At 40.0% G+C, this 20,808-nt stretch overlaps 1 protein-coding gene across 1 annotated transcript in view; it reads left to right on the forward strand.

The window, feature by feature from the left end:
- col25a1 (collagen type XXV alpha 1 chain) overlaps nt 1-20,808 on the forward strand; it is a gene marked incomplete at its 3' end in the record, with an annotated part of 823,527 nt that overhangs the window by 384,774 nt on the left and 417,945 nt on the right. Inside the window, exon 3 of the mRNA XM_079803471.1 lies at nt 12,545-12,589. Within this exon, the coding sequence (XP_079659597.1) occupies nt 12,545-12,589 (45 nt within the window). The remainder of the gene's footprint in view (nt 1-12,544; nt 12,590-20,808) is intronic.

The raw sequence follows: 20,808 nt of genomic DNA on the forward strand, positions 1-20,808 counted from the left end.
TGGGTTGAAACTATCTCATCGGGACTCAGGAGGTTGAGTGAGGAAGGAAGAACAGAGGCAGCAATACTAGTAGAGAAATTGTCAACAGTACTTCTCAGGTTACGGTAAGATATCGTAGTTTTGGTGTTTGGTTTTACAAGAGGGAGTGAGAAGTCGAAGACAATTATTTTATGATCAGAAATGCCCAAATCATGACCCTGAGCATGCACATTGTCAATACCAACAGTACAAAGCAAATTGAGAGTATGAGAGTGGGAATAAGTTGGAAAATCGATATGCTGGGACTGATCATCATTTCTGAGAGACAAGTTCTCCATTTAGGATTAGAACAAATTAAACCTAAGCACTCTTTGGTGACGTGGATGCTTACATTACTGTTGATCATCTGTCCATCATCATCTAAAGCCCGCCCTGACAATTTGATTGGTCCGAACAGCTTCTGAAAAAAGATGCAGTCTAATCCTTTTTACATGAAATAAGCTTGCTCCCGAGCAGGTTTGATTTTATGGACCTGTTGCTATGACAGCAAATCCACAATGAGCTTCAAAGAACCTAATCATCCTGGATCATGTCACATTGCCAACACTGAAATCCAGCTAATTGAGTAATCCACATATGAAGAATGGATCCCTGGTTTCCTCGGTTTTATTTGCTTGAACGATTGTTGTTTGCACTGTTGTCATTCTATGCAACTTTTGTTCTCATCTTCTGATAAATCGCTGATCACTCAACCTACTCTAGCAGCACTGAGCAGTGATGGACAGTAAAACAATTTCAAGTATCTATAATTTATTAAAGTATTTTTATTTCGGGAAACTTTTACTTCACTACATTCCAAAGCATAATATGGTACTTCTTATGGCACTACATTCCACAATTTTTTTTCCTTGTTAATATGAACTGAAGAAATCCCCACCACCTCTGAGACACAAGAGCAATGTCCGATTTATGAACTAGTTGATTCTTTCCAGTGAACCTGCTGAATTCACAAGTAACTGATCCAGTTGCAACTGCTCTTGAGTAATCAATTCACTGATTCAATGAGCCAGTCAAAATGAGCCAAGAACAGGGATTTTGCCAGAACTTGATTGAACCGTGCAACTTGTTAATTTTAGTATTGATTATTGTCAATTAAATCATATTTATGGTCATATATGACAGTTATTTTTGAACTAAATCTGCTGTAAATGGACAAGCCTTGGCCATTGAAATGCTGAAATGTGGATATGTCCACATTTGTATCACTGTCTGTCACTGTCAGGCTATTTTAGAAAAAAAAAACATGTATGTAATAAATGCCCTTGCAATTTACCCACTGCTGTAGAATTCAACATTTTCCTCTTAAAATGTTGAAGCATTTAGCCTCATGTGACGTCTGTATATTGTATTTTCATACTATAGTGCATTCATAATTATTAGGAAAGTCGATATTTTCATGGTGTGTGCTGGCAATGGAAGTTGGATCGAAATGCAGCAAAACTGATTTTATTTAACAACAAAACAAAGACGGGTTAGGGATATTCAAAGGCAGAAAAAACGCAACAGTTTTACAAACGCAAAAACATACATGACAAGGAACTGAGGAAAACTGAGGGCTCAAGGTCAAAACGTGACAGATATTTTGATCATATTTGTTTCCAAAGCACATTTTACCAATTACAAACCATCTCAATCTAAATAACTACAATTGATGTATAGGCTAATGATTTATAAGTGATATATAATTGTTTACAAGGGCTGAAAGTGAAAGAACCTTATATTTAGATTTGTATAATTATTAAGCATGCTTTGTTTTACAGGTAAGATGTTCCAAAAAGAGATTTAACTCATTATTAAATTATTAAAACATTATTAAATGCCCATGAGAAGGATGCAATACTTGATACATAATCTGGTGTGACCAATGGACAAGAAATGCTCATTGGGGCAGCAGGGTCACAAGAAACAGGTTGAGAAGAAAAGATAATAACTCCAAAATACTCGTTTAACCGCTTGAGGACTGCACTCTTTTGGGGTCCTTTATAAGTTTTGACATGCTCTGACGTTTGTGCTTTTTTTCAGTTGCTTATAACAATATTAATGGCAAAAGTGTCATTACATCTCGGCTTACATAATATGTTAGCAACATGTATATGTACATGCTTGTATTTTTGAGAGAATAACGTTTATGAATAGTTAAAAAATTAAAACACTTAAATTAGCCCACAAAACACACAATAGATATGTGTCCACAAGACTTTTGACTAAAGGGTATTGTTGCTTAGAGTTTTTGTTTCAAACTGATGTGAGAATCATTGTGCCTTCTCATTCACATAAAACAATATATTGATTTAAATTTAGTAAACGAAATTGAATTTAAGAGAATTAAATTATCTTTACAAAATTTACAAAGTAAATATATTTTTTGTAGTTTATTTAGAATATAGTTAACAACATAAAGTGAGAGCCATTACAAAGGCGTACTATATTTTAAATTATCAAAAGATTTTAAATTACTATTTTTTATGTTTTTGAAAGAAGTCTCATGCTAAATAAAACTGTAATATTTTGACATTGAACACAATTCAGTATTTAATAAATACATATAACTGATTAATTGGTAATGATGAATGTTATAAGTAAAATATTTGGGATTTAAAACAACATAATGCAATGTAATTATGATTTCAAAGTGTGTAGGGTGAATTCAGGTTGATTGGAACACTTTTTTCCCAGTCATTTCAGTGGGAAAAATGTTCTGTATCATTTGATTTTGTAAACTATCCGATACACACAATACTCAAATATCATTTTGAGTTTCGGAGACGCCATTTATGAGAAACGCTGTGCAATGCATGATCATGCCGGCGCCTACTATAGGCTATTGTCTGCTATATTTGCTTCTTATTTATTAAATCCAGGCAATTAGCTGATAAAACATTGATTAAAATTAAGATACAATTTATACAAAACAAAATTCACTTTAAACAAAGGCTTTCTAAAAAAACTAAACTTAAAAAAGTGGTCAAAATCATGTCTTACCCACTCCATGTCTTCCGACATATTACATATTGCATCTTATGATCTGCCCTTTCTTACTCATGCTGTGCACTTTTCATAATCAACATAGATTATGTTGATACAATATTTAAACATCAATAGGAAACAAAATACGTTTTAATGGCTACAAGAAGTATTGTACACAAAACGTTTGACTAGGGTACTGTAGCCTATTTATAGCATCTGAGCAGAAATTTGCGAAAAAAAAGCTTTATTGATGTGACACTAGGCTATTTTACAGTAAACACTTCATAATCTGTCCACAGAAATCTTGTCTTAACAGTCTTATGTCTATGACATTTTGTGTAGCGTATTTCTTATATTATAGAGCTTATAAATGTTAATCTGCAGTTTAATACGTCACACAGATACATGCAGGATTCATATTTAAACGGTCTTTCTTGTTTTAATATTCACAGACACTAACAGAATAAACATACCTCACAATGTACCTCACCACCTTGCTCTTAGAAATAAACTGCTTTGCTACTGAGGTAAATTATTCCAGGATTATTCCTCACCACGTCTCAAAACGATGTAAAATACATGCACTAATTGGATTTACATTATTTAGAACCTGACATTTCAACGTTTCTTACAGTTAATTACTTACTGTAACTACGTTACAGTTAATTATCTTTGCCGACCTCAGAGTGTTAAGGTGAAGAATTAAGTGTGAACCCATCAGGAACCCTTTAGAGTGTATTCACACTTGTAGTTTGGTTATCTTTGTTATTTTGGCCCAGTCAAACAAAAAGAAAAGGATACATTTAGTCCTGGTTCACTTAGAATTCACAATGACACAGAACCTAAAGATAAAAAATAAAAAAAATACTAAAAAGAACGGCTTTTATGACATATTTTGTGATGGAACTTGTCAAATGTCCAAAACAATGCTGTGTGCTGGGCTAAATGCACTCACTGTATGTGCCTACATATGATGGTATATAATGGAGTTGAATACTCGTGAAGAGCTTGTAAAATGGGCTCTGATGGGCAACATTGCGACTATGATGAGAAAAAACAGGTATGATGTTAAAGCATTTTGGTTCATTTACGTGTCCGTGTTGCTTTCATATTTCAGTCAAACCACACCAGAGTTTGTTTTAAAGCGGACCAAGACCCATTTTTTCAGAGATCTCTGGCTGCTTGTATGGTGCGCAGCAGAGTTCACACGGCAGCATTCACACAGATTCAAATAAACTGAACTAACAGCAATCGCACCAGAGTTTGTTTTAATTTAACCAAACCTGCCAAGTGTGAACACACACTTAGGGCCCTATCTTGCACCCAGCGCAATTGACTTTGTACACCGACGCATGTGTCATTCCTATTTTGCACCCGCGCAAAGCGCACTTTTCCCTCCACAGAAGCACGTCGCTAAACTAGTGAATGAACTTGCGCTCCCTGGGCGGTTCAGCGCAAAAAAGGAGGCGTGTTCCGGCGCAAACAATCCCTGGTGCTATTTTGCTGTTCCATTAAACAATTGCGCCACTGACCAGAAAAAACCTAGTCTAAAGTCAGTGGCGCGTTGCGCGTTGTTCATTATGCTATTTTAAGGGCGCATGCTTGACCATAATGTATAGCGTGCACAACGCGCATACACTTTGCTCATGTAATCTACACAGATGCAACAGTTATTTTTGCAAATCATAAATTGTTACACTAAAAAAATATTAACACATGAGATGACGGAAATCATTGTGGTGTGCCACGAAGATTTGAAAAAATAGGCATAAATCTAGCTTACAAATGATTCAGGCTAATTGTAATAATTAAGGATAAGACCTGTTTGCCCAATAGTGGCAAGACATATATGTATATAAGGACATCTGACAAATTGGTTTGTCCGTCAAGAACCAGGGAAAAAAATCGACTGAAAAACTGAAAAAACTGAAAGACTGAAAAAAAAAAAGACTGTGAAATCATCTTTACCATAATGTACAACATTACAACTTCACTTCTCTGTCTTTCACTGCTCTTACAAAAACATCAGTCTCCTCGGCTGTGAACCGCTCCTGGCGTGCGCCTGGTAAATACGCCATAATAATAGCAATCCATAATGGAACTTGCGCACCTGCTTTTAAAGGGAATGTTGGATGACGCTCGGATTGGTTTATTCACGTTACGCCCAAACCACACCTATGAATAATGAAGCTACTTCAGACCAACCCATTTTAGATTTGCGCCGGGCGCAAGAGCCATTTATCCCGCCGGGAAAAGAGCAACAGCACCGAGACCCGCCCACAAAGTTACTTGCGCTTCGCGCTTTGACACTTGCGTTTCAGATCGTTAAAATAGGGCCCTTAGTCTCCAGTGCCACCATTTTCCAGAACAGCAACCTACCTGGAGTCTACAGAAGTACAAGGTGTCAGGTTCTCAGAGCCTTTGCTAAGGTAAAGAATCCTGAAGCATGATCCCATTTCAGAAGAATCAGAAGCGGAAATACATGAAATGCATGAAGACTGATTTGAATTCACCTTCCTGAATCTGGCAGTAAATTTTGGAGGTTGATTTTAAGTACATCTCCTACCCTGAAAGTTCTGTCTTGCTCATTTTTAGCAGCAGCTCATACCATGACTCCCTCACCCCCTTGCTGTTGTCTTGAACTGGTACTGGTATGCAGTGTTACCTCTGCCCATCTACCCAAAAAACTTTTGACACTTTAGCCTGTGATTCTTATTAAAGGTCCCATGGCATGAAAATTTCATTTTATGAGGTTTATAACATTAATATGAGTTCCCCTAGCCTGTATATGGTCCCCAAGTGGCTAGAAATTTTGATAGGTGTAAACCGAGTTCTGTCTTTCTCTGCCTTTGAGAAAATGAGAGCTCAGACGAGCCGATCTGGAATCTTGCCTTTTATGTAGTTATACCAGGAAAGGTTACCTCCCCTTCCTCTACTTTGCCCGCCCAGAGAATTTGGAGAAAATGGATTCAGTTTATCAGTCGCGATGTCAGCACATGCTTTACAAACAGACTTTTACCATATGGATTCGACAGTGAGTAACAAACAGTGCGTAACAGTGTTCATTAATGCCTGTGATCAGTGATTTCAGATGTGTAGCTAAATATTCAAGTTCACGCAGACTTTCTTTTGAAATTGTTTAATACTGTTGTTTATGCATCAGTGAATCAAGCCAGTGACTAAACGATCAAATTCACATCGTTTCTGTTAGTAGCATGAATCAAATCTGTTATTTAAATGATTAAACTAGAGAGCGATCAAAGAACATTCTCTTTAATGTTCGGATCTGTCAATCACACAGAGTGTATCTCCACACTTTCCCAAACTGCTGTTATAATGAATGACGCTGTTATGCTGCACAAAGCTCTTAGTGTATTCATGACGTCGTGTTTGCTGTTAGTTATGGTGAAAGTATTTTGTGAGAGAACGCGCTGCAATGACGCGATCAACAGACTGTCTGTGTACTCAATGCTCATCACTGCAGCTTTTCATTTGATAGGAATAGATCATAAAATAATGTCATAATCAACACTTTGACGATTCGTTCATCTCGACGGCTGTGATGGTAAAAAAAACGTAGTTTAGGGTGTTTAGAGGGGTTCCTACAAAGTTCGTAGAATAAGGAGGAAGACGGCAGGTCGCGTGACTGGGACTCGTGTTTATTCAGTACTCTCAGATACAAGCAAAATAAACTCGCCCTCTCAACAACTCGGTACAATAAAACTTTCTCAGCAATCTTTATCCAGCTCTGTGTCTCTCTGGTCCACATGCAGCCCCGTCTCTCTCTCTCTCTCTCTCTCTCTCTCTCTCTCTCTCTCTCTCTCTCTCTGGCGGTGCGTGGAGATCTCGCTATACCACGCCCCCTCCGCCACATAATCTAATACTCATTTCAAATGCAAAGATGTCAGCCAATCACAACAGTGGGCGTTTTCACTGAAGTCTCACAGCAGACACGCCCCTTGAAACAGAGCATTCAAGCCAGAGAGAGAGCTAATATCAGTATAGAAAATGCTTTTTATTTCTAAATTATGACATTTTTTTACGTTATAACCATACTAACAATATAGGTACACCTCAGGAAACATTATAATATAATAAAAAAATCCATGCCATGGGACCTTTAAGTGCGACTCATGTTTCAGGATTCCCTACCAAAATGGTGACACTGAAGACTACGAATTAAGGCAAATAATTAAGTGTGAAACCACCAGAAACTCTTTAAAGTCTTTTTGCAGTTAACATGCGTCTTTTATTCTCTACCTGTTTTTTTTCTCTCGGCCACCTAGAATCCTTAAAGGGCTTTCTTTTTAGGAAAGAAAATAAACGGAGAGCTGGCTGTCTGTCAATGGATTCAGGCTGAGATGCAGTAATGACATTATATTTTTGTTTCCACTCACAAACCTTGAAGTACCTCAGACACTATTGCCTTTCAGCATTCACAAGAATCTCAACTGCAAGCTTCAGTGGGAAAGAGTGGGCAGAACAACTAATGGTCCAAGACACCATCGGCTTTACACGTGGGTGAGACTCATAAGACCTCTGTATATTATTGCATTAGTTTATGAAATGTCAGAATGATCGTTTGTGCTTTACATTGTAAATTTACAGCCAAAAAAAATATTGTAGCACTCTAATCAGTGTAGACATCAACTATTAAATCAGCTAAAGTTTATACTCATTCATCTAAACTATAAAACGCAGCACTAATCATTAGGGTCAATGAATTTTAATTTGAACATGAATGTCAAAATTGCTTCATTCTCTTACAGATGGTATCATGATTTAGTCGTCTTACTATATATCAACAGAATATCAATGATATAACGTTGTGTTTGAGTTATATTAGCAAAAGTAAGCAAGGCACTGAGGCTCAGAGCTTGTATCTGAGTTGAAGTAAATATATACCATGATAAATAATTACAGCCCTAAATTTTACATCAAAGGGCTAATGTATGAACTTGAATTAATTACAAGGTCACACTGATGCTAATGCGAGGATATGCAATAAAGACTTGTACTCTTGATGTCTTGCTGAACTGGAAGGCGTCCAGGGTTATTATGAAAGCATTGTTTACAGTTTAGTTTGTAGTTCTCAGATCTGTTCATTGGAAGCAGTTGACGTGTGCTGACAGCTGACAGGTCAGTTTAGGTCCTTCACCCATTGGCCTAATCTTAAAAAGTATGGATACCTTACATTGCATGACAGAGTTGCTTTAAATGCAGATTTAACCAAACAGGCATCACTTTTTCAGTCCCATTTTGGCATTCCAATATTGGAATTCTCTAAAACATTCATGCAACTATTTCTATAGTCACTTTTCACAGACATTGTGGTAGCAGACTGCACTGATATACCCAGACATATACAAATGTACACTAAACTTTCACTGTTCACAGAGGAATACTCTGCAGCTGTTACATTTATAAATACAAGAAGACTCATTCGGAGGGTCATAAGAGAAGCTGATGCTATTATGTCTGTTTGGCTATCTGTCTCAATAGTTGTCTATCAGCCAAGATGTAAGACATTTAAACAAGGACTTTATTCATGAGTGTTTGTTGATATACTATGATTTCAACATAGTGGAAAAAATATGTTTGTGTCCATATGAGATATGTTCAAAAGAATCAGAAATGTGAATTTAAATGTAGTAGGCCTAAATATAGAGCAGTAAATTCAGTGAGAGTGCTGTAACAATCTGAATACCCAACCAAATTTCACAAGCAAGGAGTCTATTCAGAGTTGAGTTTCCCAATAGAGGTAATTGTCTCACCTGTTTCCTTTCAACTGTGAGGCAACAGCTTGGCTCGTTATTATTGATTAGCTCATCATTGACCTTCGCCGGTGGAGACAACTCTGCTTCCAGTTGGACCACAGCAGACTCTGTAAGCAAGATAAGCCGGCTATGCTGTGCTTCATGTTTGCGGTGGTTTCAGATGTCATTGTTCTCTCGCTTATATGAGGGGCCCTGCCTCAAGCAAAATTGCTAGTTTTCTCAAATGTTTATATAGATAAAATCTAGAGTTGCAGCAAAAATGTGTACATCATGGGCATGAAATCAAAATGGACAATTCTTATTTTGGAAACTGAATATTACAGTCTTTATTAGAAAATGATTTATCTGTGCAAATGTTTTTTATTTTTATTCATATACCATCATATTCATTCATCAAAATTGCCCTCCCCCTTGCAACATCTCTTCTCTAGGGATGTAACAGTACACATATTCGTACAGAAAAGTTTTGATAGGGGTCTTGGATGTGCACCGAATTAAAGCAGTGTGGTTTAACCACTACATGTGTGGGACTTCTCTTTGTGTGGAACTTAATTTGAAACTTCAGTTTCCCCCTAGCATCTTCTGCAAAAGATCAGATTGTTGGTTCAGTTAGCTACTAAGGCCCCGTCCACACGAAGCCAGAGCTTTCCCTATCCAATCTTTTTTTTTCCTTGTTTCAAGAAATATCTACATTCACACGAGAGCACTGAAACCGACTCAAAACGATGTAGTATACATGCCAGGCCAGTATGTCGTGCTGTAATTCTGCCACAGAAATACACTAAAAACTGAGAAGAAGAGTTGTGGCTAGAAGGGGTACAGCAACGGTCGGAAGTAAAATAACAATAAATACATTTGCTACTTACCAGATTGTGTTTTATTAATGCCTAAACCTACCCTTACAAAAATGCAAATACAGTAATTAAATGATGCAATATTGATGTGCGCATGCCCAGTGCCCGTAGTTGTATCCCTTTCTAGTCATTCCCGTGCGTAACGTGGTGTGATGACATCACCGTTTTACAAAATATACGGATTGGCTGTACACACGGAAATGCAAGGATGTTGTTTTCAGATTTATCCACTCTGGGACCCGGTTTAAAAAAATATCAGTTTCATGGTCCCAAAATGCCGGATCTGTGTGGACGAAACGCTGATACGGTACAACATTTGTACTTATACAGCTAAACGCGTCTCCATGTGTATATATAAAAACGTACACAAACAGCAAACAATTCCAGCAGTAAAGCGCTTCTTGGTTGATGTTGTCATCCAGGGTTATCGCTTATAATTGTTGGAATTGAAATGTTTTCAAAAGCTTTGACTTTCGGAACCAAATTAAGCTCGGGTGTTGGTCTTCCATTGCCGATAACTAAAGTGGGTAGAACAAGTATTTGATACACTCCTGATTTTGCAGGTTTTCCTACTTACAAAGCATGTAGAGTTCTGTAATTTTTTTATCATAGGAACACTTCAACTGCGAGAGACAGAATCTAAAATAAAAACCCAGAAAATCACATTGTATGATTTTTAAATAATTAATTTGCATTTTACTGCATGAAGTATTTGATCACCTACCAACCAGTAGGAATTCCGGCTCTTTAAGAAGCCCTTCTGTTCTCCACTCATTACCTGTATTAACTGCACCTGTTTGAATTTGTTACCTGAATAAAAGACACCTGTCCACACACTCAATCAAACAGACTCCAACCTCACCGCAATGGCCAAGACCAGAGAGCTGTGTAAGGACATCAGGGATAAAATTGTAGACCTGCACAAGGCTGTGATGGGCTACAGGAGAATAGGCAAGCAGCTTGGTGAGAAGGCAACAACTGTTGGCACAATTATTAGAAAATGGAAGAAGTTCAAGATGACGGTCAATCTCCCTTGGTCTGGGGCACCATGCAAGATCTCACCTCGTGGGGCATCAATGATCATTAGGAAGGTGAGGGATCAGCCCAGAACTACACGGCAGGACCTGGTCAATGCCCTGAAGAGAGTTGGGAGCACAGTCTCAAAGAAAACCATTAGTAACACACTACGCCGTCATGGATTAAAATCCTGCAGCGCACCCAAAGTCCCCCTGCTCAAGCCAGCACATGTCCAGTCCCGTCTGAAGTTTGCCAATGACCATCTGGATGATCCAGTTGAGGAATGGGAGAAGGTCATGTGGTCTTATGAGACAAAAAAGAGCTTTTTGGTCTAAACTCCACTCGCCGTGTTTGGAGGAAGAAGAAGGATAAGTACAACCCCAAGAACACCATACCAACCGTGAAGCATGGAGGTGGAAACATAATTCTTTGGGGATGCTTTTCTGCAAAGGGGACAGGACGACCATATTGAGGAATGGATGGATGGGGCCATGTATCGAGAGATCTTGGCCAACAACCTCCTTCCCTCAGCATGACAACGACCCGAAACACACAGCCAGGGCAACTAAGGATTGGCTCCGTAAGAAGCATCTCAAGGTCCTGGTCTCCAGACCTGAACCCAATAGAAAATCTTTGGAGGGAGCTGAAAGTCCGTATTGCCCAGCGACAGTCCCGAAACCTGAAGGATCTAGAGAAGGTCTGTATGGAGGAGTGGGCCAAGATCCCTGCTGCAGTGTGTGCAAACCTGGTCAAGAACTACAGGAAACGTATTATCTCTGTAATTGCAAACAAAGGTTTCTGTACCAAATATTAAGTTCTGCTTTTCTGATGTATCAAATGCTAATGTTATGCAATAAAATGCAAATTAATTACTTAAAAATCATACAATGTGATTTTCTGGATTTTTGTTTTAGATTCCATCACTCACAGTTGAAGAGTACCTATGATAAAAATTACAGACTTCTACATGATTTGTAAGTGGGCAAACCTGCAAAATGTGTATCAAATACTCTGCCCACTGTACAGCTTTTCTTTAAAAAATCTTGAAAACGGTGTGGATAAGAAATAAGCAACCAAGTCCTCCTCATTAACATTATTTGCGTTATCCAGCGAATAGCGCTAGCTATTTTATCAGACTTTTTTTTCCTGACCGTGTTCCCCACAGTGGGCTGAACTTGTCATAAACTTAGTGATAACAAGCCTCACCCATTTAGAGTTACAATATGATTGGTACATTTTGCTGTCATTTGAAATTAGTCTCTCATTGATTTGCTATTGCTTGGCATTCTGTAATTTCATAGCTGGACCACCAATCACAGAACTGAAAGCATTAGGCAGAAAGAATTCTAACACTAGAACTACCGGAATTCTATAACTACTAGAATGGCCATAGCGGTCATTCTGACCGTTTGTACAAGACTGCACCGAATGTCATTTTTGTCATGTCATATTTACATTCAAAGCTTCTATTGAGGTTTTAGAGTGAAGCTTTATATGTCTGTCGTCATATTTTATGACTGCTTCACCCTGAAAAGTGTCAAAATCCTCAATTTGAATAAAATCAAACAACATTGATTAAATGGAGCACGGCAAGCGAATGCAGATAGGTCTACATATTACAACCTTTTTTGTAATATATAATTGTGTAAGAGCTACTAGACCGTGCCCGAAGGGTGCATTACATACTGATGGAAAAAAGAAAAAATTAAAAAGCATCACATGCCCCCTTTAAACTAATGAAACTAATATAAACAGTGTTTCTCAAAAATCACTTACTACACATTTAAAAGCATTATGTGCAATTGTGCATTAATAGCATTGTGCATTTTTAATGTATCATTCGATGTTGATGGTATTAACATTTAAATAATGTTTTCTCACCTGCTCCAGGTCCACCGGGCAAAAGGGGAAGAAGAGGACGCAATGGAGACCCCGGTGAGTGTTTTTTTTTGTTTTGTTTGTAAGGTATTACACTGGTTGTCTGACTCAGTGGCGAAACTTTTAAAATGTTAAATTATGAAAAAGATTTGTGGGCCTTAGCTTGTGGGATGGTTAGTAAATGTTCCCCTTAACCACAATTTCCAAGTGCTTGGAGGAGTCTTTCAGTAGAATTGAATGACATTCCAAAGGGTTTGGTTTATTACATTAGCTTTTACCACCAGTTCTGTTTTACCGGACCTCCAGTTAGAGGTGCAGACACAGGCCAGCCACACAAATGCTTTTCAAATGGGCCCAACCACTTTCTTGAATACACGTGTAAGTGGCATCACAAACGCATGCAGTATGAAATAGTTCCAGAATCACATTAAATGGAAAAAACAACAGAGTCTTTAATTCAAACTATGTATTTGCAGAGTACCAATGGTATTCTGAAGTGGAACATGTGGGTTATACAAGGACTGCCTTTTTACTACCCTCTACCCTCCATAAAAAGCAAATTCAAAAGACAGCACATAATACACTTGATTCCTATTTGATTTTCTTATGTAAATTTCTGTGTTTGAATCTGTAAGTGTGACACATTAGATGCCCAGTGGTCTACCAGGGCCAGTGTAAAAATAAAATTGGGCAATCCTTCTATTATGCAGGAACAATAACCTCATGGTAACCTCAAAGGGCTTTCAGTCCTTTGAATGTAAGTCTGTGCACACTTTGCTGTCCACGTCCAGAAAGGTAATGAAAACATCATCAAAGTAGTCCATATGTGACATCATTTGGTTAGTTAGACTCTTTTGAAGCGTCTACAATACATTTTGGTCCAAAAATAACAAAAACTAAGACTTTATGAAGCATTGTCTTCTCTTACATTTACATTTACATTTATGCATTTGGCAGACGCTTTTATCCAAAGCGACTTACAGTGCCCTTCGTACAGGGACCCAGGGACCCTTCGTACAGGGACCCTGGAGCAACATGGAGTAAAGTGCCTTGCTCAAGGACACACTGGTGGTGATCGCTGGGAACGAACCAGCAACCTTCTGCGTATCAGTTCCATGGTTTAACCCACTGGACCACCATCTCACTTTCTCTTCCGGTTATCTTGGAATCCGCGTTCACGAGGCCACAGTGACGCTGCAGACGTAAGACGCTGTGATGTGTTATCTGGTGCGACAGAGCTTCGTTTGTAGTCTGAGGGAGACGCACGCTGTACTGAGCATAGATATCCATAATAAAGGCTAGGTGTCTCGTGCGCGCTGCTGGCCAATGGAGGTCGACGTCCGCATCTGGCTGCCATCTTGTCACAGGCAGCTCGCTCACTCGTAACATTGTTTTCATGGTGCTTGCACTTTTTAAATAACCATAACTTGCTCAATTTTCTACTGATTTTTAAACGGTTTGGTTTGTTATAAACGTCAGAGATGTAGTTATGACACTGCATACTTGTGAAAAATTATTCATAATTTGTTCAAGCATCCATAATTATAGGCACGTAAATAATGTTTGTTAGAAACCAAATCATTTGTAAATCTGTCAAGATTTCAGTGAGATAAGAGTATTTGTGTTCATGCAGATCATCAGGTACCACAGAGCCCTGTCTGTGACAAGATGGACGCCGGTGATGACGTTAGAGACTCCGCCGTAAGACATCTAGCCTTTATTATGGATATCTATGGTACTGAGTCTCCCTCAGACTACAAAAAAAGCTCTGTCGCACCAGATAACACGTCACAGCGTCTTACGTCTGCAGCATCACTGTGGCCTTGTGAACGCGGAAGATAACCGTAAGAGAAGACAATGCTTCATAAAGTCTTAGTTTTTGTTATTTTTGGACCAAAATGTATTGTCGACGCTTCAAAAGAGTCTAACTAACCAAATGATGTCACATATGGACTACTTTGATGATGTTTTCATTACCTTTCTGGACGTGGACAGCAAAGTGTGCACAGACTTACATTCACAGGACTGAAAGCCCTCGGACTAAATCTAAAATATCTTAAACTGTGTTCCGAGGATCAACGGAGGTCTTACGGGTTTGGAACAACATTGGGGTGAGTCATTAATGGAAGAAATTTCATTTTTGGGTGAACTAACCCTTTAATATTGAAGGCTATAAAAAATAAATAAATAAAGTGAATGTAACCCTGTAAGTTGTGCTATTATGTACAAAAATGTTAAAATCACTTTAACTTCTAACAACAATCTAAAAACAAAAATAATGCTTTTATATAAAGCACAAGTTTAAATCACTAAATTAAATATGAAAATAAATGAAAACGAGTTAAATTTTAAGTGGTAAGAGGAACATTGTTATGTGTGGTTGCAGGTAAACAGACGAAGACAATGAATAAAGTTCCAACACCAAGTTTATTAATAATATTCCACAAAACAGGCAAACAGGCAGGAGCAACACACACTAAACGTAGGCGTGACCGGACAATGAGTGCAGGCAAGGATCCAACTTAAATTGACTGACGAAACAAGGTAATTAATCAAACACAGCTGAAACCAACAAACACATAATGACAGAAACCATAGTAACCAAGGAGTAGTCAGAAAATGAACACAGGAAAACAGGATACTAAAAGTCCATGATAACTAAGACAAACTGAACATAACTGTGACATTACACCCCCCTCCGGCAAGACGTGGCCAAGCGTCTTAACTAATAAAGAGCAGAGGGCGGGATGGAGGGGGTTTTGGAGGTTGACGAGGATGTGGCGAAAGGATGGGGACAGGAGGCAGTGACAGAGGAATTGTAACAAGTGAATGACGACTATTCCCTGGTGACGATGATGAAAAAAGCCAGATGGTGCAGACCCAGAGCCCAGCAGTGACGACAGCCCATGGCAGAGTCGAGTGAGCGAGGAGCCTGCTGCAGCTGTAGAGGTGGAGGGACGGAGCACAGCGGATGGCCCGTAAGTCCATGGCAGAAGTAGAGTGACAACTGACCAAGTGGGAGTCGCTGGGATGAAGGAAACCCGGTGAAGACTCAAGGCCGATGGTCTCTGGTGGAGCCAAAAATGAGAGGAGCCAAGGCAAAACCGACAGGTCGATGGGCCGAGATGGAGCAAAGTTATCCGAGGCCCGGAGGCGGAGCCGGAGTCAATACCTCTGTTTTACATTCAATCAGCCAGTCCTCTTTGTCCACATTCACTACTCCCTCATCCACTGATGTTGTGGGCTCACACCCCTGGTCAGACTGTGGGGCTCCTCTTCCAGGGCAATAGTAAGCGCTGTCCTCTTCTCCTCTGGCTCACTCATTGCGGTGGGTGGTCCCTCTTTGTCTCACATGAATTCTCTGCGGCCAATGGTGGTGATTCAGGGTCTTGAAACCCGTCTCCGGCGTGCTGCCGTCGATCTTTCGAATATTCCGATCTATTATGACCTCTGACCTGTAAAGTTGCCAGAAGAATAATCAGACGCTGTTTGTTAATTGGCCAGAGGAGAACTGGCACCCCGACTGAGCCTGGTTTCTCCCAAGATTTATTTTTCTCCATTAGGTCACCTGATGGGGTTTTGGTTTCCTTGCCACTGTCGCCTCTGGCTTGGCTTGCTCAGTCGGGGACACTAAATTTTTCAACTAAATATCCAAATAAATCTAATTATTAAACTAAATTAACCATATAAACTAAATTACTGATCTAATTACTGTTCTAATGCCCACATTGTCACTGTATGATAATTGAAATGAGCTAATGACATCACCGTTTTCTCCAGAACGGCTAAACGGCTGAATAAAATTCTGTTGCATTATTTTCCTGTTTAACACTGTGAAGCTGCTTTGAAACAATTTGCATTGTTAAAAACGCTATATAAATAAAGTTGACTTGACTTGAAAGTTGACTTGTTCTGGCTGTGCTCAGGGGCCGGTTGCATAAACCGTTAAGACTAGTCTTACAAGTTAGACATACATTTTTTTACTTTAAGACTGTCCATCATTTTTTTAAATCAGTTACATAAAAACATAGACTGGCCTAATTTGATACGAAAAGTAAGACTGAATGCCACTTGCCTAACTGCTAGTGGCTCAGACTAGATCTTAAGACACTGTCTTAACATAATGGCTTAGTTTATGCAACTGGCCCCTGGAATGGGGCAAGACGCTCTCCAGACACCTAATGGCGACCTTCCTCCAGTTAAGTCCAGAGGTGTCTGGAAGGTCAGTCAGATGGTTAAATTTAGCCCGATCCAGAACAAAGACTTCTGGGTCTCGTCATCAAAGGAGCTGGTGATGGCAAGATCGCAAAACTCCTCCGTGTAGGTAAAAAAATCATGGCCCTTATGAGCCACTGCAGAAAACCTCACTGCATCTGCACTTTGAAGTCCGGTCATCTGTCATGGCTGGTTGCAGGTAGTGATGTGACATTTGAACCGAGGCATCAGAGCTTGTGTCGAGAATAAATGGGTGTGCCAGATGAAGCCCCTATTTGAGGTTGTTAACGGAGAAATCAAGTGACCAATGACAAACGAGGCCTCGGTTTGTGTACAATACGTCATCGGTTCGGTCTGAGTGACGCTTCGGGTTCGAAACTCACGCCACCTTGTGGTTGTTGTGGCGTTTCAGAGAAGTGTCAGGAGTAGTAGAAGTTGTCATTATTGTGGTTCATATGTGTTAGGGCTATATATTAGTACACTATTATACTACAGTATAGCCTACTACATTATTACTATTAGGTTAGATAGTTTTTCTCTAATAGAGTTTTCCTCTATTATTATGTGTCCTTTGGCATTTGCTGGATAGGTTGCTCACAGTATAAATAAATAATGAATTAACAGTGTGTCTGACAGATGTCTCAGGCAATGTACATATGTCTGCTCAGGTCATTGACTCAGGATTAACCCCCTTGAGTTGGTGGTCGCGCCGGCGCGATCGACTCGCTTTTTTTCTTATCAGTGCCAAAGAGACTAAAATAACTCTGTCGTTTTTTTTTATCATTCAGTTAAGTGTTATACATCATTATAATCTGTTAAGTTTCAGTTTTTTTTGTGTACAGTCACAATAAAAACTAATTGTTGTACTTTTTGCAAAATAAAGAAAACAAACATGATGCGCGATCTGCAGCCTCTCTGTAAATGAGGTCTAATCTGATTGTCTTCAGAAAATGACCTGTAGCTTAGTGAAATCTTATCACACAAACATGAGACATATGTATAAAGAAATGTTAAAATGTCAGGTTTTAAATAATGTCAATCAAATCGAAAACAAATATTCTGTGTTTATGTAATCTGTTTGAAAATAGAGAGATGTCAGTCATTCACAAGCCACTTCATTATCCGGTAATGCGACCACACCCACTGAGCATGAGTTCTATTGAGATTAAAATACCATGCGTCAACGCCCACACATCAACACAAACAAACACTTCAAGTGAAGCGCTACACTTCAGCTACTTTGTACTCCGACGACACGCATTGAGGAATAATTCTCCTCATGGAAAGCTGTTCTGTTCAGAGCAATGGATTCAGCAGCTGATTGTGGTAGGCTAAGTTTATTCTGTTAGCATCTGTGAATATTAAACGCAAAAACCTGCACGAGGAAACACTGAAGCTTTCTTTGTTTAAATTAGCTCAAAATTACTGTCCGATGTAAGTAATTATCTTGACAAACTATACATCATTAAAAAGATCTAAGACTCAAGCTTCCATTTTTTAACTCTGTTTTATTCTCAAAGTCTTATAGTGACCGCAATTTGTTAATATGTGTCAGGAGTTATGAATATGAAAACTGGCATCAGTACCTTTTGATTGTAATATGAGCGTCAGCTGCTCTCATTCATCATCATGAAGACTCGCGACAAAACAAGATCCCTCAGGGCTTTTAGTTCAAAAGTGTGCAGATGAGGAGAAATATTGATAGATTCTCATATGTGTGTGTCAAATTTCTATACAAAGAAGTATTATTTATTCAGTCTTTACCCAAAATGCGCAGATGTAATCATTATGAGCGTTGGATACTCTGATGTGTTGTGTTTTCAGTTCATACTGGCAGTGCGCCGTGCACATGTAGTTCATATATGATACAGACGAAGAAGATATATATACCACGTGACATTGCAGGAACTCTAACATAAACAAAGCTTCCTGAGAACGCTATAACATGCAGATGTTATACATGTTTGAAGACAATAATCACACAATCGCGAGGATGTATGATTTATCTGTATTCTTTATACCATGTTGGGTGTATTCATAACAGATTATATTTATAATGTGTAGCGTTTTAGGGTTACATATATTATTAAATTAAACAATAGGGAATTATGGGTATTAATATTTCGGTATTTATGATTAATCATAACAGGTTATATTCATATCATAAATCTCCAAAATCACCCAAGAAGGGGAAAACCTAACCTAGGTATTTATGCATATATATATGGTTAACAACAATTTATTGCACTTAACTACGGATATATAAATATTTATATTAAATAATCACAGAATAACCTCTAAGGAGTTGATACGGAATTCCTCTCATCCGTTCTGTTTAACGAACGAGCAGTACAATCCTTATCAACTTTCACAAGGTCTCCTACCCAATTTCCGGGAAGTTTATCCCTCTGGCCACAAAGGACAAACTTTCTGAGTTATGGTATCAATTAAAGCAATCAAGGATATAAGAGCTCGTAGCTTAGATCTGACATTAAAGGGACTCGTGTTTTGTGAGCAACAAAAATGACAATCAAAACGTGTGTTACAAACAGAGGTGACACGGAGAACTGATGACAGGGGTTAACAGAGTTTTTTGACAGGACCAGGTAATGAGCAGATGGAGTAGGTAACGGCAGGGTAATCCAGTAGAATGTCAATGGTGATACTATACGTCCGGTTGCAGGAGACAAGGTGAGCAGGTCGATGGAGGGATGGAGCGATGGAGACACGGAACCAGGAGACAGGACGAGGAGACACTCAGGAGACAAGGAGAACAGGTTGGTAATACAGGTGAGTCCGTAGCAAGCATAAGCGTGAGCGTGTACTAACGATACCGAACAAAAACTGACTGTGAGAGTGGGGCTTAAGTGGTGGAGGTGATTGCAGTGCTGATGACGTGCAGGTGTGTGTGATTAATACTCAGGTGATTGTGAACGTTGTGTCTGGGAGAGGGTGGAGCCTGGCGTGCTTGTAACACTACCCCCCCCCCTCCACGGCCATCTCCTGAGGGCCGAGGACACCGACGCCGTGGTGGTCGACCTCGACCCCGAGGTGCCGGTCTGTCAGAACGAGAAGAGTGGAAGGTTTCAAGCCGGTTTTTGGTCTAGGATGTTGTGTCCGGGTACCCAAGATCGCTCCTCTGGGCCGTACCCTTCCCAGTCCACGAGGTACTGGAGCTGACCACCACGACGCTGGGAGTCCAAGATTTCCTAGACCTGGTATGCCCTAGGTCTTGTAGAAGAAGCGGAGGAGTGGGCTCCGGGGTAACGCCAGGCTCTGGGGAAACAGAAAAAGAAGGGTGATGAGCTTTCAGAAGTGACACATGGAACGTGGGGTGAATCCGATACTGAGGTGGGAGTTGGAGTTTATACGTGACGGGGTTGATCTGCTGCAAGATGGTGAAGGGGCCAACGAATCTGGGACTCAACTTCTTGCATTGCAGACGCAGTCTGATGTCCCGGGTCGACAGTCAGACCTTCTGCCCAACCTGGAACGTGGGGGCCTCTGAGCGGCGAAGGTCGGCTGTCATCCTGCGTCTGCGAAGGGCCTGCTGAAGTTGATGATGGGCTGAGTCCCAGACCCTCTCACTCTCCCGGAACCAGTAGTCGACTGCAGGGACATCGGAGGGTTCCCCTGACCACAGGAAGAGGGGAGGTTGGTAGCCAAGCACGCACTGGAACGGGGTGAGGCCGGTGGTAGGCTGACGCAGGGAGTTCTGTGCGTACTCGGCCCATCCTAGGTACTGGCTCCAGGAGTCCTGGTGGCCATGACAGAAGGTACGGAGGAAATGGCCAATCTCCTGGATCTTGCGCTCCGTTTGCCCGTTCGTTTGGGGGTGGTATACCGACGAGAGGCTGACGGTCACACCAAGGAGGGAGAAGAAGGCCTTCCATACCTTAGATATGAACTGGGGTCCCCTGTCCGATACTATGTCTTCGGGTATCCCATAGTAGCGGAAGACGTGGTTGAACATAGATTCAGCAGTCTCTAGGGCAGTGGGTAGTCCTCGTAGTGGAAGAAGGCGGCAGGAATTGGAGAAACGGTCTGCTACTACGAGGACA

Source organism: Gobio gobio, assembly GCF_949357685.1.
Source record: "Gobio gobio genome assembly, chromosome: 2".
Taxonomy (NCBI): domain Eukaryota; kingdom Metazoa; phylum Chordata; class Actinopteri; order Cypriniformes; family Gobionidae; genus Gobio; species Gobio gobio.